The sequence below is a fragment of the Pipistrellus hanaki genome (assembly GCF_964339955.1).
Source record: "Pipistrellus hanaki genome assembly, chromosome: 6".
Taxonomy (NCBI): Eukaryota; Metazoa; Chordata; class Mammalia; order Chiroptera; family Vespertilionidae; genus Pipistrellus; species Pipistrellus hanaki.
The window spans coordinates 38920305-38944115 of NC_140508.1; the positions used below are offsets into that span (position 1 = coordinate 38920305).

At 40.2% G+C, this 23811-nt stretch overlaps 1 protein-coding gene across 4 annotated transcripts in view; it reads left to right on the plus strand.

Annotated features, from left to right (window-relative positions):
* Positions 1 to 23811, plus strand: part of RPRD1B (regulation of nuclear pre-mRNA domain containing 1B) — a 58724-nt gene that overhangs the window by 1042 nt on the left and 33871 nt on the right. For 3 of the 4 annotated variants that reach the window (XR_014795416.1, XM_084888692.1, XM_084888693.1), the window contains exons 2-3: positions 6076 to 6205; positions 15295 to 15428. Coding sequence is in view for 3 of the 4 variants with exons in the window: in XM_084888692.1 (XP_084744818.1) it covers positions 6076 to 6205; positions 15295 to 15428 (264 nt within the window). In the remaining variant the exon portion in view is untranslated. Of the gene's footprint in view, positions 1 to 6075; positions 6206 to 15294; positions 15429 to 23811 lie in introns of those variants that run through there. The other variant, XM_084888694.1, reaches the window with a different exon arrangement.

The window sequence follows — 23811 nt, forward strand, 5'->3', positions numbered from 1 at the left end:
CTTGCTCAACCACTTTACCTGGGCGCTATTGGGCGAGTTTCTCCATCTGCGTGCCTCTTGTTTTCTCATCTGTAGAATGAGGACTAGGATAGCTGCCACTTACAGAGCCCTTATTCGGTGCCAGTCATCATGCCAGGACTGGTAAATATATGCTTGCACTCAGTCTTCAGAACAGCCCAGTGAAGTGGGCTCAGTTCCTCCCCGTATAGAGAGGTTCAAGGGCCACACCACCTAGGCTCCTCTTCTCTTGCAACTTTCATTGATTCTAGACCCCGCGCACCATCTTACCAGACATTCCTGGATCTCTGCCTATTATGTGCCAGGCACTAGGTTGGGTGCTTGAAAGCATGTCGGCTCCAGAGGCCATCCCTCTGGAATTTAAGCCTGACTTTGACATTTATTGACCCCAGCCGCTTAACCTTTTTGGTCCTCTGTGCCCTTACTTATAAAACCGAGATGATGATATTTACTGTGCCTTTATCATGTGTCAGGCCCAATACTGATATATATATATATTTAAATATATATTTTATTGATTTTTTACAGAGAGGAAAGGAGAGGGATAGAGAGTTAGAAACATCGATGAGAGAGAATCACCGATCAGCTGCCTCTTGCACACCTCCCACTGGAGATGTGCCCGCAACCCAGGTACATGCCCTTGACCGGAATTGAACCCTGGACCTTTCAGTCCGCAGGCTGATGCTCTATCCAGTGAGCCAAACCGGCACCAATACTAAGATCTTTACATACATTGTCAATTTTTTAAATTTTCAGAGTCCTATGAAGTAGAAACTTTGCAGAAGAGAAAAAATCTGAGGCTATAGTAAAGAGAACAATCTACCATAAATGGTGTCAGACACAGTGTTGGCATTCGATAAATAATAGTGAGATGGGGTTACTGATTGCTCACTGTGAGGCGGGGTCTTCACCTTCATGTTGCTTACAGTCTGGTGGGGAAAGATGGTCCCCTACACAGCTACCTGATATCCTGATGAGGTCCATAGCAGAAAGCTGAGGACATGAAGCTTAGAGTTGTTTTGGACAGCTTATATGTGATAAGCCCTTTAAGAAACAACTTTACCTGTGCCCTCTACTATCAGTGAGGTGGGGAATTCTACCCTGTTTTACGAATGAGGAAACTGAAGTGGCTAAGTGATATTTTTAAGGCCTTGCAACTGGTGAAGCTCAGACTACATCTGGCTGGCAGACACCAAAATTCAGGATTCTTTCAGGAGACTCAATTCTAGTCCTATAGCAGAGAGCCACCTCCAAATATGTACTGTACTAAGATAGGGGTCCCTTCATCCTTCTGGGAAGTTGGGGAATAGAGCCTAAAGGTTCTAGAACCTCCTTCATGTACCTCACTGTGCCATTCAAATATTTCTAACATCTGAGGTGTGAAAAATGTGAATTGCCTCTTTAGGATCCCATCTGGTAGGCTCTGAGTCAGGCTAGAGAGTCCATCTCAAATATCACATCTTTTCTGAAGCCTTGAATCCTACTTGAGTTATTGGGGTGGTGATGGGGGAACAATTAGGAAGTACATTCATTTATTAAGTTCCTTTAATCTTAATCTCACATGATGGAAAGTTATAGCCATCACTATTATCCCTATCTTATAGATAAGAAGATAAAGGTATGGAAAGATTAAGTGCTTTGTTCAGGGTCACACAGCTGGGACCTGAACCCAGAGCTCTCTGTCACTAAAACTTGTGCTTTTAAGTACCAGGGCTTCAGTGCACTTAATAAGTGAATGTGATCATAACCTTCCAACCAAACCTGTAGCACTTCTATTAGAATTAATTACTAACTCCCATCCCACACCAATTTAACATTTACACTTGGCCCTCTGTATCTATAGGTTCTGTATCCAACCATGGATTGAAAATATTCCAGAAAAAAAGTTACGTTGTTGCTGATGTGTACTGTGTAGTTCAGTCTAGGATGGTGGCATCTGTACTGAACATGTCATTATTTTTTCTTGTCATTATTCCCTAAACAATATAATGTAGCAACTACTTACATAGTGTTTATATTTTACTAGAGGCCTGATACATGAAGATTCATGCAAGAATGGGTCTTCCTTCCCCTGGCTGTTAGCACCACCTTTGCTCAGGCCAGAGCCACCTTTCTGCTCCGGCCGGAGCTCCCTTTCCCCTTCAGCCCGGAGCCGCCTTTCTGCCATCCCATGCTGCCCAGAGGCCCAGAGCGAACTTACCATGTTTGATGGGTTAAATTGCATACTCACTCCTGATTGACTGGTGGGCATTGCAAAGGTACAGTCACTTAGCATGTTACTCTTTTATTAGTGTAGGTGATATATAGCATTTGCACATCCTAAGAAAATCCTATATATTTTCAATCATCTCTAGATTACTTATACTACCTAATTTACCTAATAAAAGAGTAACATGTTAATTGACCATACCTTTGCTAATTGTCCATCAGCCAATCAGGAGTGAGTATCAAATTGAACCAACAAAGATGGCATGTTAATTTGCATGCGCAGGCTCCGAGACATAGGCTCTGGGCCTCTGGGCAGTGTGGGAAGGCGGAAAGGCAGCTCTGGCCAGAGTGAAGGCCCATTCTTCCACGAATCTTTGTGCATCGGGCCTCTAGTCTATAATAATCTATAATAATAAAAGCATAATATGCAAATCAACCCAACAGCCAAAGAGCAGAATGACGACCATGCTATGGCACACACTGGCGCCAGCCAAGGCAGATGTGATGTGATTGGTCTGGGAGGTGGGAAGGGCTTGCCATTACCCCATGATTGCCCTGCAGAGGGATGCCCAGGACACCCTCTGCTGGGCATTTGATTGGGAGGTGCGGGTGAGGAGAGGTCTCTGTGGAATTGGGGAACCGGTGGGGGGTGTGGTGGTGGAGACGGGCAGCGCCAGGCCATGCGGGAGCGGGCAGGGGATGGGGTGAGGCTGCGAAGCCAGCAGCCAGAGGAAGGAAGGCCTACTCTTGCATAAATTTCATGCATTGGACCTCTAGTTTTATATAAGGGACTTGAGCATCTGTAGATACTGGTACTGGCACAGGGGCTAGGAGGGTGGGGAGGTCTTGGAACTAATACCCTTCCCCCCCAAAGATAATACTGAGAGACTACTATATTTTATTCTTTCTAGTTACCTCTTGTTCACTAGGTTGTGTTTTGAGGAAGAAACTAGACCTCTTTGTTTCTTTGTAACATGTACAGTGTGGTACCTGTTACACAGTTAAAAAGTTGGTTAGTAGGAGTTAAGTTGTGGTCTCTGACATTTTGAATAAATACTAATACAACTTTCTGTGGTGATATTTCTATATCTCTTATCTGATATTTCTATATTTTTATATCTGTGCTGTCCAAAAAGGTAAGTGGCTATTGAGCACTTGAAATGTGTGATTAAGCAATGAAAATTTTAAATAAATACGATAAAAAATTTAGTTCCTGAGTCTTGCTAGTCATAATTCAAGGGTTTATTCATATGGCTAGTGGCAGCCATATTGGACAGTGCAAAGCTAGAGGATGCTCTTCCATGTATCAGGATACAGCTTCCTAATTGAAAATGCCCCGACACGAAAGTGGAAAATAGCCGAAACTGGTTTGGCTCAGTGGTAGAGCGTCGGTCTGCGGACTGAAAGGTCCCGGGTTCGATTCTGGTCCAGGGCATGTACCTTGGTTGCGGCACATCCCCAGTAGGGGGTGTGCAAGAGGCAATTGGTCGATGTTTCTCTCTCATCGACGTTTGTAGCTCTCTATCTCTCTTCCTTCCTCTCTGTAAAAAATCAATAAAATATATTTTTAAAATGGAAAATATTTTGTGCCCTAATGTTCAAATTGACCCCCCTTAGGTTCTAGCCAACCTAAATTTTTATAAGTGGACAGTTCTATCTATGGTCAAACCATTTTCCCTAAAATGTTCACAAACTATCTCTGAGTTGCCTTCAAAAAATATTTACCAGATTTAAAACAATTACTCTTTCTTATGTAAGTACTACTTGTATTGCCGATGTATTATTTTATTTTCTAAGACTGATTTTTAACTTATCTCTTTGAGGTCTAGTCTCCCTTTCTTTATGAAACTATTTGGTATAGAATACTCTTAGGTGAATATTTTTTAGTATTTTTTTTATTTTGGACTGAATGCAAACAAAAAAGCCTTTTTTAATTTTTAATTTTTTTTTTTTTACAAACTTATAGAATTTTCAAGATGTCAAAACCAGCCAAACAGTGAACATTTTTGGTCAGCTAGTTATTTAAACTTTGCTCAATAACTATTTCAACCAGTTTGGAATGGGCATCAGTAGAATGTGAAAAGATCTATTTGTCATATTGGAAAGATATCTGAACAAGTGAGCTGTCACCTGGAGCTGGAGTGGAGGGTGTGTGTGTTGTGTGCATTATGACTGTGTTTAAGTGCTCTAGGGCTTTGTCAGATCACCTTTACACACATGGTGCTTATTTGACTGTTCAGGATGCTAAATGTGGAAGGATAAAGTGTTATCCTAACTAAGTACTCATTGCTAAATTTAAGGATGATGGAAAATAATTGGTGTAGTTGATAGTGAAAACCTTGGCTCGCTGGTCTCTTTGATATCATATTTGTAATACTGAAAAATAATCAAGTCTGAATATCCATAGCATTTTATTATATGAATTCTGTTTTTTGTTTTTGTTTTTTAACATTAATCATATAGAATTTGTAAAGCTTCACTTTTGTGAAGTTAAATTTGCTTTGTTGAAGTTCTGTTTTACTTTTGAATCTGTTAACTTTCATGGCATTATAGACTTGGTAGTTTCACTGATTGCAAAGTCCCAGAACAAGGTTTGCTTTTTACTCCTTAAAAGCAAAAACAGAACAATATTTTGCCATAATCATATCTTCGTAGCAGCATAGCTCCAGGTTTTCATTATTTCTCACCAGTTAGTCATCAAAATTAGGTTGTTAACCGGAAGGTTTATACAATTTGGTATATTCATATTTAATATTTTTTGAGCACTTTAAGTCATTGGTTTAAACTAAAAATCTTGTTTTTAACTTGGGTTATTCTTCTGTGGCTACACTTAAAAGTGTCAGATGTCCTAAAAGTGTCAGAATTATACATGCTGTGTGCATTTCAAAAGAAACAAGTGGTTTCTGAGAGAGCGGAGTAAGGACTAGGTGTGTGTAAAGGTTAACATAGGGCTTGCTTGAATTTTTCAGTACTTTGGCATTGTGTTTTAAGAAAATTTAATGTTTTGAACTGTCTGATTGTATTCTTATTTATTTCCTTTAAAAGAAAACTCGGATCAAAAATTGTAATTATGTAATCTTACGGTTGAGAAATTATGTGCATAATAGCCAGGAAATTTCAGTAATGTCCCCCCAAGCAACTGTAACTCAGACATATTGCCTGAAGTTTTTATGGTTTAATAGATGATACCTAATATAGAGTAATAGAAATACTACGAAAGAGTATGTATAAGAGAAAAATTATGGTTTTTGTGGGACCCATAACTTAGTGTCCAGATTTTAGACATGTTTAAATTTTCATTAAAAATGTAGCATTATGTATATTTATATTTGAGGTATAATATCCATTTGTGCATCTAGAGATTGCTCTGGATTTTAGAGTTGATGTAATTGACTGATGATGGGTATTAGAATGTTCAAAGAGAAATTCTCAGTCTAGGAGCATAAATTTACAAGAACCCATCTCAGTTTTTCATTCTGACAATTAATAGTGAGTTAGAAAAGTTCATTTTTACAATGGAATAAATGAAAACCTTGGCTTTAACGTGTCTTCTGGAGAATATTGACTGCTTATCCTTTAGTTTTTTTTTACTGCTCTTTAATTATCCTGGTTAAAATAACACAGAAATGAAGATGGTCCATTTTTGTTTTTACAAAAATTGTATTCTCAAACCTCTTTTGTTAGAGATGTCAAGGAGTTCCTTAGTTTGTTTTTCAAACATATAGCAGCCTTGACTTCAAGTAGATAATGCTTGTCTTCACAGTATATAACCTAGGAGTAGCTTAGGGCAAAGAATTGTGAATTGAGAATTTCCTTAATGTAAGTTAAATTATCTTTTCTTTTTTCCAGCCAAATCAAATAGAAAGCTTACGTTTCTATATTTAGCAAATGATGTCATCCAAAACAGTAAAAGGAAAGGACCTGAATTCACTAGAGAATTTGAATCTGTCCTTGTGGATGCTTTTTCTCATGTTGCCAGGTATGTTGTCTTGTTTTTTGTTTTATGTTTAAATATATTACCTTTCCTCCTTTTTGTTCTTTTCTTTTTCAAGATAACTTTTATAAATTGATAACTTGTACTTTACAGATGTGCTTCACAGAGTGATGCAAAGGCTAAGTTATGGTTTTATGTTTTGCTGGACCCTTAAAAACTGCCTCAGACATATAAACATTTTGATGCATTAAGGAATTCAGACTAGTGCTTGAATCATCCTTTTCCTAGATTTAGTTATTTATTGAATTCATTTCTTGAGTATGGTATATCTTTCTTGGTTTTGGCTGAATTGTCTCTAGCTTATGATCAAAAAACATAAAGCCAAATAGTACAAGGGAACCTTCCAGTAACAAAATCTTATTAGCAAGAAATTAGTTACTTATGCCTTTATTTTTACTTACTTTCTTCTGGATGCCCGATTTACTAGAAATAGTGGTCATTACTGTCACGGCAAAGGTAGTTACTAGTGTGGAAAGTAGATATTTGCTCTGGCTATATTATATGAAGTCTTTCCACTGTTGTGTTTTATAACAGAGAAGACTGGAGCATAAAGCACACATATACGTAATATCACAGAAAACATCCATTGATAAAGAGTTTTATAAATCATTCATATTCATTTAAAAACAAGTTGTTTTTCCATACACACAAGTTAGTTGCCTAGGAAGAGCAGAGAAAAATGATTTATCACTAGACTTATTCAGTAAACATAAAAAAAATAAACATCTTTGCAAAAGGAAATTGGGATGTGCACAAAAGAGACTAGTGGGTTAAATAAAAATTGTTCTTGGATCTAAAATATAAGTGAAAGGTCTTAAATGTGAAAATAAGTTGCATTCAATTAAAGATTTAAAACATTTGAAGGAATAAAATGAGAAATCCAAAAGAAAGAAATTACATCTAGATTTCTCGAGGTGAAAAAAAGACTTTTGTTTGTCCACTACATAGTTGGCTCGCTGTTTTGGTGAACCTGGGCACTGAAGAAAATGTGTTATGAACTTGAATAAATTGATGAACAAAGAAAATGTGTTATGAACTTATCTCCTTATAGCAGAAAGTAAGCTTAGAACAAACTTCTAGAGTAGCTGTTTGAAACTAGAGATAGGCTTTTTTTTTGTTTTGAGGAGATTTCGTTCTGTTTCTTAGACATTGGCTGTAGCTCTGCCTCTAACACTGAGTGACTTTACATGTGATACTTAGCTTTTTGAGCCCAAGTTTCCTAATTAGAGTTGTGAGGCTAAAGTAAAACAGGCCACCCTGGCTGGGCAGTTCAGTTGGTTAGAGCCTCATCCCAACAGGCCAAGGCTGTAGGTTCCATCCTGTTCAGGACACTATTAAGAAATGATGAATGCATAAGTAAGTGGAACAACAAATCCTGTCTAGCACTGGAAACATCCTTTTTCTCTCTTTCCACCTCTCTTTCTTTCTCTCACACCAACCACTCCCCTTTACCTCTCTTCCTCTCTCTCTCAAATCAATAGGGGGGAAAAAATGCTCTGGCAGGATAGCTCACTTGGTTAAAGCCTTGTCCTGATATACCAAGGTTGCAGGCTCAATCTCTAGTCAGGGCACATATAAGGAGAGAGAGAAAAAAATAAAGCAAAACAGTATGTTTGAAAGTACATAGTACAATGACTCATCTAAGGTCTTTGCTACTTCATAGGAATGCGCGTAGTGAAGTGTCTGGCACAGAGCTGCCCTGGCACAGAGAGGGATTCAGTAAATATTTAATGAATTAGAAATATTTAATGAATTTAGGGTATAGGAAATTGACTAAAGTAGTTTTCTGTAGCATTATTAAATGTAACATTTTTATTTAAAAATTGAACAGTAATCATTAGCTGCCCCAAATCCAGAAAAGGGTAAATAGAAGGGGGTGACAGGAGAATTAACAATAAATACCATGATAGGAAATCCCTTTTCTTCTTGGTAACATCTTAAGACCTATCTAGGAGGAACTGTGGCATTGTGAGGAAGTAAACCTGGCCCTTTTTAATTAAAAAAAACAACAACAAAAAACCCCAATTTATTTATTTTATTATTAGTATTATTATTTGCATTCTTCTAGTTCTTTTAGTGTCCTATTTGGGTATTATATATGGGATCTCATGTTTCCAAGCCCCCTCCCCCTACTGTTGTTAGAACAGAAAGGCCAGCCATTCCACTTCAATACTAATGTACCTTATCAGTAGTTAGAAGTGCTCTCTGTATGGTTCTCCTTTGGCCAATTGATAAACAAAGGTAATGGACCTATTGACCAAAATTGATTAGGAATCCTATATAATAAAAGGGTAATATGCAAATAGACTGAATAGCCGAACAACTGGTTGCTATGATGCACATTGACCACCTGGAGGAAGATGCTCAATGCAGGAGCTGCCCTCTGGTGGTCAGTGAGCTCCCACAGGGGGAGCACCCTCAGCCAGAAGCGGGGCTCCCAGACTGCCTGAGGGCGCAGGCTTGACTGAGGGATGCCCCCACCCACAACCCCCTTAGTGCATGAATTTCATGCACTGGGCCTCTAGCCTATGATACTTTTCTACCTCTTCCCTCATCCCCCAAATTTCCTAAATGAACCCTTTCAAGTCAGAAACCTGCCAAACTCATAGGGTAGATTTAATTTGAATAGCAGTTTAATTAACCAGACTTTGAACTTTTCCCACACACAGATGACTTCTTGTTTCCTTCTCAGTTTGGAGTTGGTTGTGCACCTTAGTTTTCTTTCATTCAATGTGTATTTGAGTGTCTTATGTGCACCAGGAACTGATTCAGACAATGGGGAGCAGCCATAAGTAAGGACAAATAAATGAACAAGATACTTTCAAAGAGTGATAATGTGGACATAATAGAATAAATGGCATTCTAGAGGGGGATCTTTCTAGTGTGAAGGAAAGCCTCTCTCAGGAAATGTCATTTGAGGTAATCATGTGAAGTAGGAACATGAGATAGAAATAATTTTGATATGTTAAGAGGTAGAAATAATTTTGGCATGGTAAGAGGATCAGAAAGAAGGCCAGTGTGGTTAGAACACAATGAGCAAAGGGAATTGTGGCATGCAGATGATATCAGAGGTAGGCAGGTGCCAGTCACATATGCCTTGAAAGTGTAGGGAGATCACTGAAAGGTTTTATACAGAGGAAGGATTTATTCCCTCACACTGTTAAAGATCCCTTTGGCTTGGCTTTGGAGAATGAGGGGTAGGGTCATGGCGACATCAGCTAGGACTCTGGAGCAATGAGAAGATTGATAGCTTCTGTTTATTGATTGTTCACTTTGTGGATGGATTTGTTCCCCTCCCCCATTTCCCCCAAATGTAAACTGGTAGGGTTTGTGGGAATGGAGTAGGAGTTTGTAGTGAAGGAACAGAGAAATCAAAAATTATTTTGGTGTTTTGACATAAGTGGGTGGCTAGTGGCACCCTTATGGAGATGAGATTTGGGAAAACAGTATGGTAGAGGAAATCAAGAGTTTTGTTTTGACCATGTTACGTTTGATGGTAGATATTCCAAGGGGCAGTGCCAGATAGGCTGATGGATAAAATATAGGCATACCAGGTTTTATTGTGCTTTGCGTTATTGCGCTTCACAGGTGTGTTTTTTGTTTTTTTTTACAATTTGAAGGCAAGGCCCTCCACCAGCAAAAAAGAATACTACTGGCTTTATTGAGATGGTTCCTTTATTGTGGTGGTCTGGAACCAAACCCACAATATTTCAAAGGTATGCCTGTCATCTGAATCTCAGTAGGGAATTAATTTTTGGAGACAAATTTGGAGTTAGCACTGTAGACATATTGATTTACCATTTGTCACAGGTCCCAAAGACCTCTCCTAGGTTTGGTGATTTCAGGTAGAAAGGATACAAGTAAAATCAGTAAAGGGAAAAGGTGCGTGGGATGAAGTCCAGAGGAGACTTAAGTGTAAGCTTCCAAGTGATTTTTAGCCCTGTGCCACAAATATTTTAAAACATGCAATATCTGATTAGTCAAAGACACTGACATCTTTTCCTTTAGATTATCAGATTAAAAAGTGACAATAGCCAACACAACAATAGGTGCTGGTGTGAATGAATCGAAATTACACTTTTTTTTTTTTTTTTTTAAGTCCTTACCCGAGGATATGTTTTTAATTTTGGGGGAAGAGAGAGAAACATCACATCGGCTGCCTCCCATAGGTACCTCAACCAGGGATCAAATTCAAAACCTAGGTGTGTGCCCTGACCAGGAATCGACCACGCAAACTTTTGGTGTATGGGACAAAATTCCAGCCAACTGAGCCACCTGACCAGAGCTATGCTATGTTTTTGTCAAATGGGAAAAATATAATTTTTGGTGTGCTACAGAGGTTTAGTAATTAGTTTATTGTGCTAGAGATGAAAAAGGTTGAAAATCACTGCAATGGAGTCACAGGACACATACTTAATTCCTCCTGCATTGAATTACGCCAACAGATGTGAAATGTGTACCTGGGAAGCTCATTAGAGACTCAGTGCCCAGGATTTTTATTGTGGTTGGCCACAGGCATCCTCTGCCAATATTTCAGAAAGAAAGCAGGTGTTGCCAAAACCGGTTTGGCTCAGTGGGTAGAGCCTGTGGACTGAAGGGTCCCAGGTTCAATTCTGGTCAAGGGCATGTACCTTGGTTGCAGGCACATCCCGAGTAGGGGCTGTGCAGGAGGCAGCTGGTCGATGTTTCTCTTCCATTGATGTTTCTAACTTTCTCTCTCTCCCTTCCTCTCTGTAAAAAATCAATAAAATATGCTTCCCTTGGGGGGGAAAAAAAGAAAGCAGGTGTTCAGCATAAACCATATTGTTTGCACAAATAATTTAGGCATAGTAAACCACCCTTATTAGTTAGGAAATGGCAGGAACACTTCTGAAACCCAAGTTCACAGATGCCTGCCAAGGGCCAACCTGGTAAGCAGACCTTTCTAAGTAAGGGTAGCAGTCTCAGGCTCGCTGTGTTAACTCTTTTCTGTGTTAACAGTTGCAGAGGAACATTTCTGCTCCAACTATACATGAGGTGCTATTGGAAGTGTTGGGATACTTTGAAAAAATTGTTGCCCTTAGTAGGCTACTATAGGCCTACTATACATGGGTTAAGACAGAAATACAGAAATTAGAGTAGTTGTACCAAGGAAGTGCCATTAAAACTGCAAAGGAAGAAAAGACACCAAGCTGGCTTGATACTCCAAGCAGCAATCCTATGAGTGTATAATACACACTTTTTACTTTTTAGATAAATTTTACAGTGATTAATTTTATAATCAGAATTAAAAATATAGTACCTAGTTGTGTTCAACATACTAAGTTATGTATATAATTATCACTTTCCAGTTTATTCATTGATTAATGGCAGATATTTTTTGGTGTTTCTTTAGTTAAAGATTTCTCAATTTAGAACCGAGTTAGTGCACTATGAAAAGATAACTTCTTTTGTTGTAAAAACTACTTTATTGCTTTAGTTGTATTCAGTTCTAGGTACTAAAGTGCATTTAGTTTTTTAGAGCTACTTACGGCAAAATCTCATCAGTAAAAAGATTTCTTGAATATTTTACCTGTAACATTGAAACTTAAAGTGCAAAACCTTGACTTAATTTAGCCCTGGTTAATTACCTTCACCAATTAAACTAGAGCCCCCTTTTGGATTTAGCCTTTAGTGGTGAAAGCCTATTGAAAATGTCTTCAGGTTATAATAGGTTTGAGCATCAATTTCCATTGTATAATAATGTGGCTGAAGTTGTGCTTAAATCAGTCTTAAAAGTCTTAATTGAATCCCAAATATCCCCAGAGATGGTGGGTGGGTTGGTGTATTGCTCCCCCCCGTCCCTTTTAACTAAATCCTAGTAAGAATTGGTTGTCAGGAATTAAGGTTTATCTTTCTTTTAAGTGAAAGGAGAATTTGCAGAGAACACATTTTATGTTAAAAGTACTAAGTTCTGATTAGTTATTATTTGATTAATTGTAATGACTTTTTATAAACCCTACATTTGATCAAATCAGGGAATTTCTTTGCCTTCAGAATAAAGGCCACAATGTGGCATTCAGGACCCTCTATAATCTAATTCTATTCTAGCCCTCTAGATTCTTCTATTTCTTCACACTTCCCATATACTTAAGCCACCTGAATCACTCACAGCTTCTCCCTCTTCACCTTGTTTAATACTTGGAGGGTTCCATTCAAAGGAGAGGAGATAGATGAACAAAGGCACATGTACAAGAGAGAGCAAATACTGAGTAGAAAATATATATGGTCCAGTGTTGCTAGAATGTGAAGCCCCAGGTAGGGTATGGAAAGGTGAAAGACTATTGGATCCCTAGAGATCAGGACCTAGGCCTAATTCGTTGTATTCCAAACATAGTATTTCATAAACATTAATGAATGAGCAGGTGAGTGCTTAGTTGATGACTGCAGTTGGCATGAATTGCCTTGATGTAGTAGGATGGTTGCTTTAAGTTAACTAATGGTTGGCTTACTGAAACCTATCTAAATTTTTTAAAAAAGATTACAATTAGACAAATATTTGTTGAGCTTGTTCTAGGGTAGAGATAGCAAAGGGGTGAGGTGGGACAGATCCCTGCTCTCACATTCAAATGGAAAGGGTGCAAACAAACAAGTAAACTATATAGCATATCAGAAGACAAGTAATATGGAGAAGAATTAAGTAGGGGTAGAGAGTGCGATTTTAAATAGGGCATTAGGGAAGGACTCACTATGAAGTTGCTGTGTGAGTAAATCCACACATAGAGGCCAGATAAATAATGGGCTTTGTAGGTTTTATAAGGGCTTTTAATTTTATTCTGAGGGAGAACAAACTGGAAGTTTTGAGCAAGAGTGACATCGTCTGCATAATTGCAGAAACAAGAATTCTATTTTTTAAGCTTGACAATAGATTGTAGGAAGACAAGCATTGAATCTGGGAGACCAGTAATGAAGCTATATTGTAGTAATCAGGCAAGAGATGATAGTGGCTTCGACTAAGTTGATAGCTGAGGAAGAGGTAAGAAGTAATTTGTTTCTAGATATATTTTGAAGATGGAATAAAAGTGTTTTAACCAATAACAAATAATTAATTCATGTCTTTAAGTTTTGTAAACTATTAGTGGAATTTTTTCTCACCCTCACCTCTGACAAAGAAAAAGGTTTGCCCTAATCGATTTGGTTCAGTGGATAGAGTACTGGCCCTTGGACTGAAGGGTTCCAGGTTTGATTCCAGTGAAGGCTCGATCCCCAGCCCTGTGAGGTTGGGCCCGGTGAGGTTGTGTTCGAGAGGTAACTAATCCATGTGACTTTCTCACATCGGTGTTTCTCTCAGTCTCTCCCCCTTCCTTCCACTCTCTAAATCAATGGGAAAATATCATTGGGTGAGGATTAACAAACAAACAAAAAAAAGGCTTAACAATAACAAATTGATTTGCATGTGCCCTGATTTAGTATTTTAACCCCAATTCAGTGAAATTTGACACTAATAATTCATAACTAATATAGTCTGTCCAGATTAGGCTGAAAGCTTACCTCACCATGAGTTTTTTGTGTTTTTTTTTTTTTTTTTTTTTTTTTAACCTATTTCTTTGTTGATTTCAGAGAGGAAGGGAGAAGGAGAGAGAGATAGAAACATCAATGATGAGAGAGATTCATTGATCGGCTGCCTCCTGCACGCCCCCTACTAGGGATCCAGCTTGCAACCCAGGCATATGCCCTTGGCTGGAATTGAACCTGGGACCCTTCAGTCCACAGATTGATGCTCTATCCACTGAGCCAAGTTGTACAGGCCTCACCATGAGTATTAACATAAGTTTGAGAAAAGTGCTGTCAGGGCTCAGGGTGGATGAAATTCTCATCTTGATTTGGGATGAAGTTCCTATTAAATTAAAGACACTGACTTATGAAGAAGTCAGGGTATCTTTTCTTTAAAAAAAAAAAATTATTGATTTTTCACAGAGGAAGGGAGAGGGATATAGAGCTAGAAACATCAATGAGAGATTTACATCGACCAGCTGCCTCCTGCACACTCTCCACTGGGGATGTGCCTGCAACCAAAGTACATACCCTTGACCGGAATTGAACCCGGGACCTTTCAGTCCGCAGATTGATGCTCTATCCATTGAGCCAAACCGGTTTCGGCAGGGGTATCTTTTCTTGTTTGAAGTCACTTAGTGTAAGATCATTGACATCCAGACAGCTCTACAGACCAGAAAAATTGATAGTAACAAGTGGATGATGAGGGAATTTGTTTCCTTTCAGAAAGTCTTCCCCCACTCTTCTACTTGCTGTCTCATTTTAGGTAAGCTATTGGTTCACACTGAATACTAGTTAGAGTCACCTCATTGAAAAATCATCTGTTTCAAGAGTATAATATGTCAGGAAAAACTATCTAAATTACTAAGGATTGTATTATGCTCAGTGTGTTTTAAGATTATCTTTGTGTGAACATGGAATATAGACCTAGCCCAGAATTAAGATAATTGTGAAACAGTTAATTTAAAGTTGAGACCAGTGTATATGATTGTATTTATACATGTAGAGGTGTGTTAGCATTGATGAATAGTACTGAATTTATTCCCCATTTTAAACATTTTTATTATTTTAATCTTTTTTTTTTTTTTTTTGATCCTTAAAAGTTTTGGTCCTCTTTCAGTTTCCAGTAGAACGTCTGTCACTAGATTTCAGTTAATGCTTCTTAAAAAGCGAGCTGTCATGATTGATAGGGAGACCAGTAATGAGGCTATCTATAGGCACATAGGCAGCAGTCGTGCAAATTTGATTAATAGTATCAAATTTTGATAATTCTGTCTGTAAAAATTAGCCATTGACTTTTTGTCTTAGTTGCCCATCTTTCAAAGGGGATAAAAGATACATTACTTTTACCATGTAATCTCTCATTCCACCATAGGAAGAAGGTAGTTTTCTGGTCAAGTTTTGGGTATCCACTTATCACAAATATATACCTTACTCTTCCTTCTGTTTTTAAATGTGTAAATATTTAGTCAGTTGTTGATTTTTTTAAAGAAAGTACATCTATCTTAATTAAAAACAAAAAATCATAAGCTTATATATATCTTTTCATCTTTTCTGGGCAGAGAGGCAGATGAAGGCTGTAAAAAACCTTTAGAAAGATTGCTGAACATCTGGCAAGAAAGAAGTGTGTATGGCGGCGAGTTCATACAGCAGCTGAAGCTGTCTATGGAGGACTCCAAGAGCCCTCCCCCCAAAGGTAGAAACATCACCACATGTTTACAGCTCTTGGTCTTTGCCTACTTTCGAATCAAATATGAAAAGCTGCAGTGGGGGTTGCTGTGAACCACCAGCGATTATGATTCTTCAAAGAGATGATCATAAATGATGGTGAGAATTTATGTAGTGCTTGCAGAGTGTAAGCCTGGTTCTAGTATTCATGCTGTTCATCTCACACCCTAAATTTGCTCTGTGCCCTCCTTGGCTCTCCTGCCTTTCAGTTTCTGTGCATTAGGGAAAGGAACAACAAAGTTTTTTTTTTTTAAATATATTTTATTGATTTTGTACAGAGAGGAAGGGAGAGAGATAGTTAGAAACATCGATGAGAGAGAGTCATCAATCAGTTGCCTCTTGCACACCCCCTACTGGGGATATGCCTGCAACCAAGGTACATGCCCTTGACCGGAATCGAACCCGGGACCCTTCAGTCCCCAAGCCGACGCTCTATCCGTTGAGCTAAACCGGTTTCGGCACAACAAAGTTTTTTAGAGTTGATTAGGAAGTACCCTGGACGAAGATTATATCCTAGCTCTGACACTAAATACTCTAGGATCGTGGATAAGTCCCTTAGCCCTTTTAGAACTTGGTTTAATTAAATATTGATCTGGTTTTGGATCATACTTTTGATGATTGTCAACTTTCTGTCTAAATTGATTTTGGTCTCTACTGAATTCAGGATATCCTTGGGAAGTGTGTACATATATGTGAGTGAGTTTTGCTAAGACCGTAAGAGCTAATGTTATTTATTTATTTATTTATTTATTTAATATATTTTATTGATTTTTTATAGAGAGGAAGAGAGAGGGATAGAGAGCTAGAAACATTGATGAGAGAGAAACATTGACCAGCTGCCTCTTGCACACCCCCTACCGGGGATGTGCCTGCAACCAATGTACATGCCCTTGCCTGGAATTGAACCTGGAACCTTTCAGTCCGCAGACCGACGCTCTACCACTGAGCCAAACCGGTTTCGGCAAGAGCTTATGTTATTTAAAGATAAGAACAAACATTATTTGGTTCTTTGACTTGTATTTAGTTGTTCAACTCTAGTTGGCATGACTTGTTTCTAAGCTACGACCTGATCTGTTACATACCCATTGCCGAGGATCAAGTCCAAGTACTAATACATTATGTAGGACCCTTTAGAATCGAGCTAGTTTACTTTTCCAGATTCTTCTGTCATTCCCTTATGTATACCATATTCTTTTGGCCACACCAAACAATTTTCCCTTTGGGTGCTCTACTGGTGCCTCTTCCAATGCATTTGAAATGTCCTTCTGCCCCTTTCTCTGTGTGGTGAACTCATTTTTCAATAATTGCCACTCTCATCCTGACATCTTCCCTAGCTCTTCTAGCACGTAGAGCCATTCCCCCTGTGTTCTGCTGGTACTTCTTACATGCCTCTGCTGTAGAATACAACCACTGCAATGGCATTCATTCGGCAACCTGTTATTACCTTCTGTGATCTCTTTCAGGTCTGAGTTTATATGTATTTTAAGGGTGGATAGCTTTCCTGTGAAACTAGAGGTTACAGGCTCCCTAAGAATGATATAAATGTTTTCAGACTGCAGGTCATTTTGCTTTACTTGGAGTTGATAAAACAAAACAAACAAACCACACAACAATTTTGGGGTCACTCTGCACAGTAGGTCCTGAAAAGCAAGATGCATCCTACCTCAGAATCTGGTGATGTTTGTATTGCTGGTGGTATTCTGCACAGTGTTGAGGAATTATTTAGCAACCTTTATTTATTCTGCCTCAGAGTTCATTGGTAAACATTGCTAATTTTTAAAAATGCCTTTGGGCAAGTAGGAGAGCTCTGAAATACAATGTTTGAAGCTAAGTGTTGAATTTCAGGTCAATAAGCACTTGCCAGACATGTGCTTTGAGTAAACAGCTATGCTGTAGGAAGGAGAGAAGAGTGAGAAATAGTTTTGCACTTAGAGAGTGGCCAGACAAATGGGGAAATTTGTGGCCCTGGTAGGTTTGAAAATAGCTTCATTGGCGTTCTCAGTTTTTTGAACATTTAGATATTAACAACAAGGGAGGCCGTATTCCTCTGTGTGGAGGATAATGCTAATCTAAAGATAATTTCTCCTGTGTTCTGTAAAAACGAAAACACCTTGGAAGGTTCCAACATGTATATTAGTCCCAGTCAGTCACTCTATCTTTTCACTGTCTTCTTTGGACCTGAGTTATCAGAATATTTTACCACAATCCTTTCAAAATATGGATGCTTTCTCCAGTAGTTTGTTTGTAAATTTAAATAGTCTTTTTATATTTCATCTATATTTCATGCACAATTCTTTATTTTTAAACAACTTTAGAATTTATCTTTGAAATAAAATTTTTTCTGTGAAACATTGACAGTTCTAACATTGGAGAATGCATGAAATTAGGAATTTTGTTTTAGAACTACAGATTTCTTGAGTTATGCACCAGTCTCCCCATGTGTTCTAAGGTTGCTTCTCTTTTTGGGAATACTCATGCTTTTGCTTGACTGGAATGGGTCATACATGAACCATACAGTATTGTATAGTTGTAGAAGGATTTAGAAAGGAAAGGCAGATACAAAGGAAATAGCATTTAATTGAGCATATATTAGGTACCAGCCTCTTCTCACTGCTTTTCATAGTAATTTATTTTAGCTCCTTACAACTACTCTTTTAATTTGGGAATTAAATCACAACTTTACAGGCAGATGACTACATTTTGTAATGTGATTTGAGAACCTTCATGCTATTTTCATATTTCAGATGAGGGTACTAAGGCTCACAAGGGTATAGTAATGTTGTCTAAGTAGATATAATTAATAATGGAGAATTCAAATCCAGATCTTTGTGACGTTAAAGCCTGTGTTTTTTATACCATCCTTCATTCTAAAAGCCCAGTAGACTTGAATTAGAGTATGAATTTATGAGCAGGCCACTTAACTTTCCTGGGTCTTAGAATGGTTAGCTTAGCTATTCAGAGCAGGGGTTTGACTTCAGACTTCCAGAATATGAATCCCAATTTTGTCATTTTCAAGTTTTGTGACCTTAGGCACAGCATTTGACCTGTCTGGGCCTCAAATCTGTCTGGGCTTCACTGTACTTTACTGGCTATTAATAGTAATACCATACAGGGTTGTTGTGAGCATTATTTGAGATAATGTAGATAGGGTGTTATTAATCAAGTGATGATATAGCTTTTATTTGTCCCCCCTATCCTAATCCTGTGAAAATTGTCCCCTCAACTGGGAGTTGTCTGGAAGTTTGACCAGGGGGTGGGGCTGGGACCGGCTGGGGAAAGGGAGGGAGTACCCAGCTGGCAGCCAGCAGCTGCTAGGGACCCTACCAGTGCACGAATTTTGTGCACTGGGCCTCTAGTAATCTAATATTGCGAGTTTTTAAATACTGTATGGACTGTAGCAAAAACAGAAGGAGACTTAATTAGTATTTTTAGTTTCTCAGATTTTTTCAAGACTATCTGAAACCATAATGGTTAAGAGTTCAAGTCCTAGGCCCAGCTTTCCCATGTGCAAGTCTGGACATGGCTGCTCAGTTCAGTGAGATAATCCGGGTAAAGTGCTTTTAGAACTGCCTGAAATGTCAGCCCTTTGTTGCAGATTTTTTTCTTTATTTTGCAAGGAGGGAACAAAGAACCAGGAAGCTGTTGCAAACAATATTTCCTGGATGTTTTCTCATTATAAAAGAAATATAAAATTTGTGAGTTTTTCTTTGCCCCAGAAAATTTCAAGTGAATTCTTTAGGAGATCCAGGTTTACAGACTACATAATATGATGTGATTTGAGAACCTTTTGACTTAACTTTTTGACTTAAAATTAGTTTCATGGTCTGCCATAATATCTGAAAATCTACCAAAATGCAGGTCTGTAAGAGGCATATCATAAACACTTAGGTAACTAGGATTACTTGAAAGTTAGCTGAGTACAAGTTCCCCTGGAGATAGAGACAGGTTGGAGGATAGAGAGAAGGAGTGCATTATGAAGACAGAAGGATTTGGGTCACTTGTAGTGTCTGTTTGCCTTGCCTGTAACAGTGTTTGAGAAAATTAAAAGGGAGTATAAAAACTGATCAGAAGCCAAATTGATAGGGGAAAGGTGCCTTATCTTAGATTTAGATGTAGGAAGGGGACTGACAGATTTCCTAGATTATTTCTTTTTAATATATTGATTTTTTTACAGAGAGGAAAGGAGAAGGATAGAATTAGAAATATCAGTGAGAGAGAAACATTGACCAGCTGCCTCCTGTGCACCCCCTACTGGGGATGTGCCCACAACCAAGGTACATGCCCTTGACCAGAATTGAACCTGGGACTCTGTAGTCTGCAGGCTGACATTCTATCCACTGAGCCAAACTGATTAGGGCTCCTAGGTTATTTTTAATGGTTGTCTGACTAGATTGAGAATACTGGGCATTATGACTGCTAACTTTGTACAGATGAGTCAGGATAGTTACCAAAGCGGGCTGTCCTGTTTGTGTAGAGGACACAGTGATAGTCACTTCTGGCACTCCACTAGTGTTCTGAGTTCTGTGTGTCCTCCGCCTTCAACGAGTTTCAAGCTCAGTGTGTTGACACTTGCCTAAGTATTACAGGGATGGAAAAATAATAAGACACTTAAATGTTTCTATCAGAGGTAACGCCAGTGTCTGCCAGTGGCCATACGAAGTAGCAATGGCCAGGTGCTTTGGGAATTAGAGGGAGATGATGCCTGAGAGAGAGAGGGCGTACTTAAGGTGATATTACCATTACCATGAGTAAGTTAGCTTTGCACTTGGGTAGCTAGCCATTTGAGGTTTTTTAATAGAGGCACGATGGGGTGAGTGCTCAGCTTTAGAAAGGTTAATCAAGCACAATATGCAAATTGACTGAACAGCTGAACAGTGGGATGACCATCCAGATGACCACGCTATGATACCCACAGGCGTCAGGCCAGCCAATGCAATTGGTGCCATGCAATTGGTTGGGGGCCTAACCATTGCCCCAGGATCACCCTGCAGAGGGACACCAAGCCATTGGCTGGTGGGGCACTCAATTGGGGGGCTCCACGATTGCCCCAATGAGGGAGGCCCAGGCCACCAACTGGCAGGCTGTGGTGGGTGGGCAGGGCCTCCCTCTTTGGGGGCGATCTGTTGCGAAGCCCCGGCCAGGTGGCTAGGACCTAGCTTTTTGGGGAGATTGATCACAGGCGACCCAAGCAGAGCACACAGGCCAGGCTGAGGGGAGCCTTTCCCTCCAGTGCATGAATTTCATGCACTAAGCCTCTAGTTTAAAATAAGAGCACTAGAGGCCTGGTGCACAAAATTTGTGCATTGGGGGGGGGGTGTCCCTCAGTCTACCCTGCACCCTCTTCCCATCTGGGACACCTAAAGGGATGATAGGGCCTAAATTGGCAGTCAGACATCCCTCTTATAATCCAGGACTGCTGGCTCCCAATTGCTCACCTGCTTGCCTTCCTGATTGCCCCTAACTGCTTCTGCTGACCAGCCTGATCATCCCCTAACCACTGCCCTGCCAGCCTAATTGATGTCTAACTGTTTCCATGCCGACCTGTTTGCCCCTAACTGTCCTCCCCTGCAGGCCTGGTCACCCCTAACTGTCCTCCCCTGCAGGCCTGGTCACCCTTAACTGCCCTCCCATGCAGGCCTGGTCTCCCCCAACTGCTCTCCCCTGCAGCCTGGGTCCCTCCCAACTGCCCTTCCCTGCAGGCCTGGTCGCCCCAAACTTCCCTTGTCTGCTAGCTTGATCACCCCTAACTGCCCTCCCCTGCAGACTTGATTGCCCCTAACTGCCTTCCCTTGCAGGCCTGGTCCCTCCCAACTTCCCTGCCCTGCTGGCCATCTTGTAGAGGCCTCCTTGTGTCCACATGGGGGCAGGATCTTTGACCACATGGGGGCAGCCATCTGGTGTGTTGGAGTGATGGTCAATCTGCACATTACTCTTTTATTATTATAGATAGGTTAGAGGCCTAGTGCATGGGTGGGGGCCGGCTGGTTTGCCCTGAAGGGTGTCCTGGATCAGGGTTCCCTTGGGGCATGGGGCGGTTTGGGTGAGGGGTCTGTGGTGGTTTGCAGGCTGGCCAGCCCCCTGGCAACCCAAGCAGAGGCCCTAATATCTGGGGTTTATTTATCTTCTACAACTGAAACTTTGTAGCCTGGAGTGGAGCCAAGCCTTCTGCTTGCTCCATGGTGGCAGCCATTTCTGTTAGGATTTGTTTACCTGCAAAGATGCCAGCATCCCTCACCTGGCCTCTAGCTAGAGGTTCCTCCCCTCCTTCCACACAGCATCTGGGAAGATGCTTGTCCTGGGCCTCCTCAGGGATCCGGCCCATGACACCCTGCAGCTTGGGCTTTCAGGTCTGGTTTCCTTGCCTGGCTGCGCATCAGCTGCCATGGGAGCTTTGCCTCGGGAGTCGCCCCCTTGGACCATAGTTCTTGTGAGTGTGTGGGTGGATGGGGCGGCCTGGCAGCAGTGATTTGATGTCTGTAGTGTGCCTGCCGGACACCCTACTCCCCCCCTGCCCTCCCTGCCCTGCTGCGGCACCATGCTGGTCCTGTCTAGACTGCTGGCAGGGGGCTTCCAGTCTGCGACTGGGGCTGCTGGGCTGCGATTGGGGGCTGCAGATGGAGGACCCTGGCACCCATAGGGTTCTGTCAGCATCAGGAACTGGAAAGATCCATTTTTCTGGTTCCTCCCCTGCCATAGGGACGCTAAGCTTGGGGCCCCATAGGCTTCTTCCCTCCCACCACAAGGCAGGCTGGGGCGCAGACTCTGGGTGCCCGAACTCACGGCCCCAGAGGCCCCTTACCTCCCGCCACACAGCTGTGGCGCGGAGCGTGGACTCACGGCTCCACAAGCCTCTGGCCACAAGGCAGGCCGCAGCGCAGACACTGGCCGCGTGGCCCCATAGACTCCTTCTCTTCTGCAGCACAGCCGTGGCTCGGCACTAGCTCAGTGTCCCACTCCCAGTCCTCGGGCCAGAGACCCCTCCTCTCCCTCCTCGGCCAAGGAGCAGATACTAGGCTCCTGTTGCCTGGGTGATGCTACCAGCATCTGCTATGGGCACTGCCATTTTTTGTCACGGCGTGATGGCTAATTTACATATTACTCTTTCATTATATAAGACTAGAGGCCGGATGCACTGAAATTCACACAAGAGTAGGCCTTCCTTCCCCTGGCTGCAGGCACCAGGCTTCCCTCCAGCTGCACCTGGGAGCCAGCTTTGGACGTCCAGTCTAATTAGCATATTATGCTTTTATTATTATAGAAATTTTTGTATGAGAGTTTGAAAACTAAAGGACTTAAATTTTATAATTCTTTTTACTCTAGTTAGTATATTTAACAATTGTTTATTGACTACTTCTAGGTATCTGGAAGTGGACAAAATAATACAGATTTTCCCTTTTTTTGTTCTTATACTTCTAAGTGTAGTGGTTAAATCTCTATGTGGGTCATACTTCACACTATCAATTAATTAGATAGCTACTGTATGCAAATCACTGCTAGATATTTCAATGCAAAGTATATCCTAATAGATTTTCTGTTTTAAAAATACAGCAGTTGTTGCATTGCATAGTAGTGCAGCAGTTTAAAAGTGACCATGTAAGCTGAAACCATGCAAAGTGATTTTAATAATAAAGTTGTGATTATGCTATAACTTTTAAGATTTTTTTTGTTAAAGAATTAAAATCTCACTGTTGATTATAATTGTATATGGAAACAAAATAGTAAAATTAATATTTAGCATGCTATAACAAAAGATTAAAAGCATTGAGAATAAAAGTGTTTTTTTTCTTTGTAACAAACTTGTAACAAGTGATTCAAATGGAGCTTGCTTGCTTGTACAATTATGACATGGAACAAGTATCTTTTCTGTCTTAATGAATTGTCATACTCCTAAGTTTGGTTCAGCTTCCAACATTTTATTCTTTGTTTTTAATGTCATGAAAATATCTCTGAAAGTTCCTTTAATATGAAGTTCTTTGTCATCATCAATTCCCCTGGGACATTGTCATTTTCATCATAACCACTTTCTTCATTGACTTGATCAGTTGCATTAAGTTCCTCTGGCTTTGAGTCCAGAGTCTCTAGATGCCTGGGGCAGTGCCAACATTCCTACAGCTAGCTGTTTCTGCTATAGCTCCCTTCAGATTGCACTTAGTATTAGTTTTAGTTTTAATTTCTTTGCTGCTCTTTCATCTTTCTCAGTCAGTTCTCAGTTTTGATTACTCATTTTTATAAAATGTATTGTGGATTTTATCAGTGGGGATAATATAACAATCTACTGTCTGTGTCTGAACTGAATAACAGATGTACAGTGACCAGTCACTGACCTTGAAATAATAATGGTCACTGATCAT